Genomic DNA, 11,107 nt, shown 5'->3' on the forward strand with positions numbered 1-11,107 from the left:
GTTAATATCGCCATGTAACATATACAAATCAACAAGTCTATGCTGGGCATTTTATATGTTTTGTTTTCTGATTTTATACAAACATGTTTTAATTTGGAGTTATCATAACGACAAATGGTACACAACTTCTTCGAAGTTATTACAAAATTAATAAGGCTTTTGTGAAACCGTTGCGTTTATCCAATAAATGAATTGTCAATTGAATGAACGGTTGAAAATGAGCTGTGGAATGTGATCATTAAATTTATCAACAAACACTGAGCTAAAATATTTGTAAGTATTGAAATTGGGACAATAATCGAACTTGTAAACAATTAGGTGCTGGAAAAGCTAAAACTCAAGCCTTTTGTAAGATTAAAGAGTTTTAGCGATTGCCTAAGCATGGATTTTTTTACATAAAACTCATTATTAGTATTTGCAATAGATGAGAACATTCTGTTCAAAATTTTATCATTATAAGTTAAATTTGTGGAAAAACTAATAAAGATGTAGCTGTGACCATGGAGGTAGACTTACTCAGTGGGAGTTATTATCACATGATGATGCGCTAATAACAACTAAAATTTCAGCCCATTTCAATTAGTCTATTTATTCCATGTTATCGATTATCTGAAAATGATTACAATTATACCACTTGCTTCAATGGTTTCTCACCTAGTCAAAACTGTTATGTGGCTTTTCATATACAATTTGGCATTTTTCGAAACATAGTAAAAACATATTTGCATTTTTTGTGAGGTGCAAGGTTATAATTATTATCAAGAAGACTCTTTAGTTGACTGTAAACAAATTTACTAATTAATGGCGAAGGCAGTGTTAGCTGTAGGTAGTATTTAATTCTCATTGAAATAGAACAGAGGAAGTGAGCAGACAAAAACAATATATTACAATGTTGTATTCATTAACATATAAGAAATAACAATAGCAAATTTGACCAGACTTTGTGGGTTGTGCAAATGGGTTTGTGCAAAATAAAATTTTTATGACAGACCAGCTGTCAAAGAAATCTTGTAAATTGTAGCCATATTATATTGCAGTGCAGAATGTACACTAAATCTTACTAGCCTACAGTCAAAAAGATTGGAGCACCATTGCGAAAATATAAAAATGCTGGGTGGTTTGCTTGGCAAACCTTATAAGATAAACTTGTAAGATAAGGGGCTAAAAATAAAATTAATTAGCAATCTAGTTATGCCGCTTCATATGAAGGCTGAGATGGTCACTACGACTGAAGGCCCTTTCGCAGAGCGTACATTTGAAAGGCCTGTCTCCCGTGTGCTTGCGGAAATGTCGGGTCAGTTCATCTGATCTAGCAAACCTCCATGTGCATGTTGGATGGCTGCAGACATAAGGCTTCTCACCGGTGTGGGTTCGCAAGTGTGCTTTTAGATGAGAGGATTTGCTATACTGCTTGCCGCATCCCTTGTGAGGACACGGATGCACAACAACCTTTTTGTGTGCCCATGCTCTTCGCCCTCTTTTACGAGGCAATGCTGTGTCGACGGACACACTATGCATGTAGAACGGAGGTGAATTTGGCGGAGTGACTATGCCCATCGGTTGAGCAGTTTGTTGCTGATACTGTTGGATTTGGCTTTGGTGATAGGCTTGCATTTGCTGCTGAACAAATTGAGGGTATGGTACATTCTGGTGCGGCTGCGCTGGATGTGGTGGCGCAGAACACAACTCTGGTGTGTGTGGTGTCAACTGTTGGTGGTATTGGCTGGCTTGTGTTGGCTGTGTAGTCTGTTGTTGTGTAGGATAGGCGCCAGATAAATATTCATTAGTAACAGAGCTGTGGTTAGACACCATGACAGGAGCAGTATGCGGTGTACTGGGCTGGTTCAGTGTAGGGGGCATTTGCATTTGAACATCAAGTCTCATCCGAAACCTTTGGTTCTGGTGTGACTGTCGTTGGTTGTGAGCTTGCAAGTGCTGAACGGGCTGCTGTGTAAGCGGCAGCTGACTTTGTTGCTGCCGTAGATTTTCTTGAAGTTGCTGTTGCAGCTGACAGTCTTGTGCGTATTTAGGAATATCAGCAAAAGTATGCTCGAGTTTGATATCAATGTCTGCCGGGTCATTAGAGGTTGTGCAGCAGTATGTGTCATATATGGCAGGCTCAGACTTGACATGTACTGCCTTGTTTGTGCCCGATTCATCTCCAAACATTGATGTTAGGAAGTCCATATCTAACTCTACGAGTTCTTCGTTGCTGTCGTTTGTGAGAGAGGTAAATGGGCACTCAGGACTAGAGGTAACGCTGCCAGTTGGTGACTGTTCAGAAAGAGGCGATTCAGGTTGCCCGCAGCTTGTTATCTGCAAAAGATAGCGCAAGTCATTCACATATTCTCACATAAAGTGTCCGATTTCAAGACTTTGAACTAATAAATACAAGCTTATTTCCCGTAAGATTGGCTATGAATGAACACAGAGTTAAATTACAACACCAGTAAACAGCATCGACCAGTTCTATTACTCACGCGTGTAGTGGTATCAAAGCAAATACAAACACAAAAGAACATTGCTCTTATGTAAGGGAATAACTTACTTGATTGTATGCACAGTTGAGATTCAGAGTTGTGTTTGAGAAATAACTAGACTCCAGAGCCATTGCCTATAAGTCTCGAAGCGAGAACATTTGTGCCAAACCTGCAAGAGTATTTTGTTAGTCTGATTTTTATGACTCCATCCTGAGATCAAATACTTGCTCATCGAAACGTCATAAAATGTATTAGCCAATTGAATGCTTGATCTAAAAATAGATGACTATATAAGAGTTATAAAGCATCGTGAGCTGAGGCATAGTTGCCAGTATCATCCATGTCTATCGATGAGCCACTGCTCACCAGTATATTAGATTAATGGCTTGTTTCCAACGGCTACTGTACTACTGTATAACCTGGCTAAACCGCTAGTAAAATTAGCATATATCACACTAAAGTAAATGAGGAGGGAATACTTAACAAATATTTTAATACAGGTACAAGCTTGACAAAGATGTTTATCCATGATGCAGTTTTATGCAAAAAGTACATGCTTTTCACAATCAAATATCCACTATATTTTTGTTGACATTTTTCTAAATCTCATATAGCATTGGAGATGCTAGTATTTTAAATTTGTAGATTTATCAGAATTCTCAAGCACACCAACAATTTTATTCTTGGTCATTTTACTATTAAATAGCAGTTAGTGATTGAATAGATGTTAGCAAGAGGAGCTAACTACACATATGACCAACAGAATGAGTAGTCTGTAATAGGAATGAAGAAGGTGGGCAGCTATGGAATTTACTTGCTGCCTTAAAGTGTTAGTAAACATTTGAATGAACATTATTATTATTATCATTATTATTATCACTTCAAAGTAGAACAGAATTAGTCAAACCTAATTTGAAATTTTGCATTGCATTTAGACAAACAATAAAGAAAACTAGCTGTTCCCTTCTCAAAAGCTATTAATTCATATGATTACCATTACAACTGCTCGTAAATTTTAGCTAAAACTCTAACAAGTTGTTGAAGGTCTAATCTTCTCTACATACTGCAACAAACTGGTCACCAACCTTCCCCACTTGGTATCAGTAACAAAGGCTAATTTTCAACTAATTACTTTGCGCATTTTCACAAGATTAGCTGGCGTGTTGCTTTGTACATGATATACGGTAGAGAATCTGGTGCTGATGGAATGAACGCTTCGCTCATGCAAAAAGAATTTTCTTATCTACAAAATGACGTAATCTAATATGAAAACAGTATTGTTTAAGAATGCAAACATTGCTACTCCGTCTTTCTCATTTTGTCGTAGGCGGGTATTGTGTTGTATATGTTCATCAACTGTATTAATAGTCACTCAATTCCATGAGGAAAACTGACTGAAAGAGAACCCCAAACGACCGGAACATGGCTCCTTATTTGTTATGGTTACCATTAGCTTCAGTCACAGTAGCTACTAAGGCTGACCTTGAGTAACTTTAACAATAACTCCTTTCAGCTAGCTGATTACGAGTAGCTCCATAAACGCAATGGATGTCAAAGTATGAGCTGCTCTGACAAGCACTAGGCGCAGACTGTCACAAATGTTTGAATAAGAGAAGTGCCAAATGACTGAAAATTTTTTATCAAAATCAAATGACAGATTTTGTGATGAACTATGACACGTTTTACTAAAAGCAAAGTGAAGGCTTATGAAATGCTGTTTTTGTTGATTCTGTCTCAAGCTTCTACGGCTGAGCTCACTGAACGCAAGAATAGGGCAAAACTGACACCTAACGGCGAGTGACAGCCATAAAAGTGAGACATAAAAGGGATACACCAAATATTGTCACATTCCACCTAATTCTGATTGGTTAGTCACATGCTATAATATTTTAGGGCAATCAAAAGGCTAAAATAGTTTTTCGCCTTTGCTTAGAGGATCTCAAGTTTCTATTCGCTCAAAAATACAAGAAGCTAACACAGGCAGCAGCAACAGTTTCCTGACAAGCGTGTCCGGCTTCACTTCTCTTCTGGATCTTGCAAATCTGACCCTAACAAAACTTGCACAAGTGAGAAAACATGATATAACAGCAATGAACCATTCTGCTTAGACAAAAACAAATATTGTATAAATATTGCATGTATAATATATACAATAATCATTGTACAAATATTGTAGTTGTACGTATGGACTATAAATAAGTATAATATACATTGAACAAATATTGTATGAAAATTGTAGACCTATATATGTATATGTACAATATACATTGAACAATATTGCATATATATTGTATATACATGACTATATATACCGGTATATATATGTAAAATATATGACTACGTGAAATATGCATTATAAATTGTACAGATATTGTATAAATATTGTATATGTACAATATATAAATGCTGATAAATACTAAATGAGTATTTGGCTAGCCTTGTGGCAGAGTAGGCTACGCTATTATAACCCAAAGACAAACAATCATTATTATATATTTTTGAATGTAACAGCTGTTTCGAGCTGTGATAAATGATTTTCAGACAGCTGCAAAGGTGCTCCACATAGAACAGATTTATATGGTAAATGAGAAGTGCTGGGCCTAGAACTATACTAATTAAACCCTTCAAGAGGGTTTCCGCAGGTAAATCTTTGCACCATGTTTTATTGAATATTGATGAGAAGAAGGTTACTCGGTGTTTTGAGCGGGCAAAAGGCCGGTGTTGAGCGTCGTCAGGCTGCGATCAACATAATTAGCATCAATTGCTATTCATCGCTTTTGTCCATCACAACACACTCAGTTGTAATAGAATGCATTGTAAGAGCAGCTAGGAACCTAATTTGCAAGTGCATTATATAAGTGATGTGTCGATGAGCACCGATTTCTTGGCCAAAGTTCAAATAATCAAACGCGCTGTGTAATAAGCTATGGATATATTTTACATACAACATTACCGCATACAAATCTTTAGGTATAAAAAGGAAAGACATATTTAGTGAATTCTTGTCATTAGTCATTGAAAGGAAATGCAACTGAAAAATTAAACATTTGTAGATAATAAGCCATTAGTAACAGGTTACACGACTGTAAGTTTCGAAGCAAGACAATAGCTCTTGACATATCTAGAAGCAATGCCATAACTTACTGCAATGTAAGTCAAAATTTATCATTTCTGTTTAGTGTCAGCATCTAGAGAGGATGCTGCCAAAGGAATCCTCTTATCTTGTTTTGACCAGTCAGTGATGCATGGCAAAGTTAGGACTTCACTGCTTATAGGATTACAGCCTCCAAAAAGAATAGGCTGCAGAGCTAATGTATTGTGAAAATTATTCCTTATGGTTACAAATCAGATTTTGTAAAAGATGTTGTCTGGACGTTCCACAGTGCGCAGCAACAAGCCCTGCTGCATCTAACCTTGCCATTATAATTAGACAGCCCTCGCCATCGACAGCTTTTAATATTTATTAACATTCAAATATTCATCAGTTTTTGTAATAGTCTATTCATGTATGTAAATTGGGAATTTTGTGGATTTCGTTAATAGCTAAGGAAAAACTGTAACGTTGTTTGCCGTTAAGAGAGTAATCGCAATGCAATTAAATGTCCATCATGTCAATTCATGACATAACAGAAATAATGCAACTGTCAAAGGAAGTATAATGGATTCTGAATAGAAGTGATTTATGACACCCGTAATATCATAGACCTGGGGCTTTTAACACTCAGCTCTGCGCCAGTGATTACTCGAGTATACTAAGACCTGGTGATGATTGATGCAACAAACCAAAATATCGAATGTTTTTTGTCTTTAAACCATGCAGAACATAATAGGCTAAGTATATTGCCCTAAAGAGTATCAGATGACACATTTGGTGGAGCACGTAGCTCTGAAAGTCTGTCACAAAGCCCCAATACCGAGTTTGTCTGTTGATATACACCACAAAGCTAAAATGAATAAACATATCTTTGCATCTTTCATAAAGATGAGTAGAAATTTTCACAAAGCCACAGAAAATTTTGTAGCTACATCGGGCATCTGAATGTTTCAGCCAAGACAATTTTAATGTCTGTCGTAATATATTAAATTAAACTAACCTACTGTATTTCGCAAGTGTGGTCCCTGCAAAGAATGTGTTATGACTATGTGTGACATAGATGACAAGAGTTGCAAGTGCTTTGAGCAAATAGTTTTCAAAATGTATGCAGTTGTTTTGCTATGTTTGTGTTTACCAATATGATGTGAAATCCTTTTGTCCATCCACTCACCTGTCTTTATGAATGGTTTAAGAACTTCACACGAGTGAGGGTATAACATTCAGAAATATCTAAGAATGCGTTACAAGACCTTATCAGTCATCTAAATAATGGGCAGTGAGTAAAGGTCTCAGGGGAGAAAGAAATATATTTTTGAAGTCTTCAGACAAAAGATATTTTCACAACAGCTAAAGATTTAATATGAGATATTGCATCATAATCACTCAGTAATTTGTGCCGGAGGGCAGGATGTTGTAAGTGGGTTGGGCTGACCACCAGCTGACAAAACTAATTTGTCTGTTGCTATGTACAGTGATGTCAACAAAAATACATGTTGTATAGTTTCTATGACCATACAAATTAAGCATTTTACCAGCTGTATAAAATTATCGGCAAACGTAAAAGTGAACTGGCTTTTATTAAGGCTTTCATTTTTTACCTCGTCTCACTTATCAGCACATCTTACAAAAAATAGGTCACAAAAATTGTTGGCCAAACTCTAAACCCGACTGCTACTTTATTATGGCACATCGGGGAGACAAATGAGCTGAAAGGAAGAACTGGACAAAACATTATTTTATATGGGAGGCTAAAGCGTCAAATCTCAGTGAGAAAAAAGTAAAAAAAGTTTTTTTCTGTTTTTCAGTTTTAATGCTTTGTCAACAAGATAGATATTCTCCGCAAACAATTGCCCTTAACTACGCATGCGATGAAAAACAATTGTGACCGACAATTCATAGCGAATAATCTGTTGTTCCCTGGAACAAATTAAGCAAATTCAATTTTGAATGAGTTGAATTGAACAGGAGAGAACAGAATTGAACAAGTCAACAATTTGTACATCCCGTAGGATCTCATTCACAAATGACAAGACTTTTAAATAGTATCATACGAAAACAAGACCTCCTCAGCCTTAACATTGACTGCATGTGCTTACATGTTTAATGTATGCGTAGGTCCTAGTGAATACTATACAGTGAGTGCAGTGATATATAATGAGTACTATACAGTGAGTGCAGTGATATATAGTGAGTACTATAGAGTGAGAGCAATGATATATAGTGAGTACTATACAGTGAGTGCAGTGATATATAATGAGTACTATACAGTGAGTGCAGTGATATATAGTGAGTACTATAGAGTGAGAGCAATGATATATAGTGAGTACTATACAGTGAGTGCAGTGATATATAGTGAGTACTATACAGTGAGTGCAGTGATATATAGTGAGTGCAGTGATATATAGTGAGTACTATACAGTGAGTGCAGTGATATATAGTGAGTACAATACAGTGAGTGCAGTGATATATAGTGAGTACTATACAGTGAGTGCAGTGATATATAGTGAGTACTATACAGTGAGTGCAGTGATATATAGTGAGTACTATACAGTGAATGCCGTGATATATAGTGACTACTATACAGTGAGTGCAGTGATACATAGTGAGTACTATACAGTGAGAGCAGTGATATATAGCGAGTACTATACAGTGAGTGCAGTAATATATAGTGAGTACTATACAGTGAGTGCAGTGATATATAGTGAGTACTACACAGTGAACGCAGTGATATATAGTGAGTACTATACAGTGAGTACTATACAGTGAGTACAGTGATATATAGTGAGTACTACACAGTGAGTGCAGTGATATATAGTGAGTACTATACAGTGAGTGCAGTGATATATAGTGAGTACTATACAGAGAGTGCAGCACCCCCCTTCAAAAAGCTTTACCAGTATTCTAAAGTCATAGCAAAGGAGTCAAGATGTTTGCAGATGATGATAGATAGAAGTATATAATGAGACGCTTGACTATATATTACACAAGTCATCATAACTCTTTACGCAATGCAGCATACCACTTACTTTTGAAAGAATGCTGGGCAGTTGTGAAAAAACGATTTGCGTTTAAAAACGTTATATATATGACAAATTACGAGCAAAAAGATTTGAAAGTGCTGCAATTGGGAATATTTCTTACGGACCTTCACCTGTCTGAGATTAATAATGTGCTGATCAAAGGTGGCTGCAGTTACAGTTATGTAAGATGAAACAACATATTATTTATATGTATATCTACTCTATTTCCTGTAATGCGACCTATTCCTGCAAAATTATTAGCTTTTACTGCTGAAGTAAATTTATTTTCAAACAATACATGAGAAAGCCTGCCATTGCAAACATAAATGAAAGCGTAATTCATTTAATAGGTTCTACTTCATTCTGGGTAATGATCATACGTCCTCATATCTTCACTAGATTCAAAGCTATTTCACTGCAAATACACATTGAAGAATGAGCTGTAAGAAGCTAACCGTTTGTTTCTCAACTTCTATCAAAATAACAAAAAGCTGCCACTTCTCAAGACAAAACCAATGTATCTGATGTGTTCTTTATCAGCTGTTAGTTTGCCAAAATATATTAGTAGACTGATCATAAAACTGTGTTTCAGAGTGAGTTAATTACCATCCTTGACCTCATACCTTATGCGTACCTGATCCCCAAAATCTCTCTAGTTTTTACAGCTAATATGGCCAGAACTTCTACAGACGAGCGCCCTCTGTATAGCTAACTTTCAAATATCTACAAAGTATCTACTTGCTCCCCTGAAAGTTTGTAACAGGTTTTTCCTTCAATGGTCGCCAAAGCAGGCCTTCTACGGATGGAACTTTATTAAGTCTGGCAGCTGATATTCAAGATTAGATATTACGTTAATTCAGACTCAGCTAATGAAAGTTATAAGCTCACAACAGATTTTGAGCAACAAGACAGTAGCTGGCACTCAATCCAATGACTCTCTAATTAACAGCCATGTCATACCAATTGAACTAACTGTAGCGTTTCAGCAGCAGATATAGAGAAACCCTGACAACTGACGCTCAACCTTTGACAAGCAAATCTGAAGTCGTATGATCTACCAAAAGAGTCATCTACCTTCCATGTCCCAACCAAACCAATCATGATGAGGCATGTACATATGAGTTATTATGCCTATTAGATGGGGATATATATACACCGTAAATACTGGATATATGCTGTATATATGCAGTATATGTATATATATTGTACCTATGTATCGTGTATATATATATATAAATATATATATATAGGCTATATATATACACGATACATAGGTACAATATATATACAATATGTACTGTATATTGCATATATATTGTATTTATGTATTGTGTATATATCTAGTATATATACAATATACATTGTATATACAATACGTAGTGTATATTGTTTATATATATGAATTAAAGAAAAGATACTTAGCTGACAGTAACTACAAATTTGTAGTTACTGAAAAAGATGCATCTAAAGAAATGTATATTTATATATATGTCGTTTCAAGGTAATTAAGTTAGAAAAAAGAATTCTAAACTCTAAGGGTTGAGTAAATTAAAACTAGATGGTTTTTATATTACTAAAATTTCTCGCGTCAGCTACAATGCTGTTTCACGCTTGGCGCTTGTGAGCATAACGAGAGTCAAGCTACATGAGGTATAAACACGGTGAAGATGTATATAAAAATGGATATTACTTTGAAATGCAACTAATAAGTCAAGTTTAAAACATCATCTATAACTTTTTTAATAGATTTTGGTTGAGAGCAAAGTCAAAAGCTGCGGATGTTTACAGTTCTAAAATGCTCAGTGCATATAATTTAATACTTTATCAATCCTGGAAACACTCCGCAACAATATGACTTTATGCAATAAAAATATGAATATCAATAGCCCATTACTATAGCGTTTACACGTCAAAGGAAAATAGAAATCACAAAGTTGGGCCTGCTTAGTGTTAGAAAGAGCAAATGCTTATCGAGACAGGAATTTTGCTATTCAGATATAGTTATTACAAAAATAATTGTCAATTGTAGAAATCATTCCTATTTTGAAAGGCAAACTTAGTAAATAAATATGCCATTTCCAATGCCTTTTTCGTGTTGGTAGGATTTCCAGCAGTAGCGAGTGGTTTAATGGATGCAGATGATCTCTCCAATGAGCAAACATCTATCTGATATTGAACAGCGATGTATACAGTCCCACTCTAGCTATAGAGTCATAGCTTGCTTAAGTACATGTATAGTAAAGGCGAGTACAACCTACAGTGAAAATTCATTGTCAGCAAGAATAATTTCTCCGGAATTGTTCAGCCCATTTTTCTCGACGAAGTCCAGTAAATATTTTCACCGACACTTTACATTTGTTTAGCAATTTAACCCAAGTATTTGTTGTAAGCAGCCATTTCCATCTTTTCGAAATAAAACAATATTGATACTGCTATTTTTGATTATTTCCAGATCGCCTAGCTGCTACATTTACCTTAAATTCATCTTGCTCTAAATATACTTGAAAATTTCA

At 35.7% G+C, this 11,107-nt stretch overlaps 1 protein-coding gene across 1 annotated transcript; it reads right to left on the reverse strand.

Moving 5' to 3' along the window:
- Positions 1-863: 863 nt before the first annotated feature.
- LOC137390138 (Kruppel-like factor 2) lies at positions 864-2,664 on the reverse strand. The gene is made up of 2 exons (XM_068076408.1): positions 2,549-2,664; positions 864-2,316 (listed from the first exon to the last, which is right to left on the reverse strand). Exons 1-2 carry the CDS (start codon positions 2,609-2,611, stop codon positions 1,186-1,188), a joined length of 1,194 nt encoding a protein of 397 aa, XP_067932509.1. The 5' UTR covers positions 2,612-2,664; the 3' UTR covers positions 864-1,185.
- Positions 2,665-11,107: the final 8,443 nt, after the last annotated feature.

This window comes from Watersipora subatra, chromosome 3 (assembly GCF_963576615.1).
Source record: "Watersipora subatra chromosome 3, tzWatSuba1.1, whole genome shotgun sequence".
Classification (NCBI taxonomy): domain Eukaryota; kingdom Metazoa; phylum Bryozoa; class Gymnolaemata; order Cheilostomatida; family Watersiporidae; genus Watersipora; species Watersipora subatra.

Excerpts from the sequence above, each read along its gene's own strand:
- LOC137390138 (XM_068076408.1), bottom strand. The coding sequence starts at position 2,611 with ATGGCTCTGGAGTCTAGTTATTTCTCAAACACAACTCTGAATCTCAAC. Across the intron at positions 2,317-2,548 it reads TCAACTGTGCATACAATCAA|ATAACAAGCTGCGGGCAACC; the intron begins GTAAGTTATTCC and ends TATCTTTTGCAG.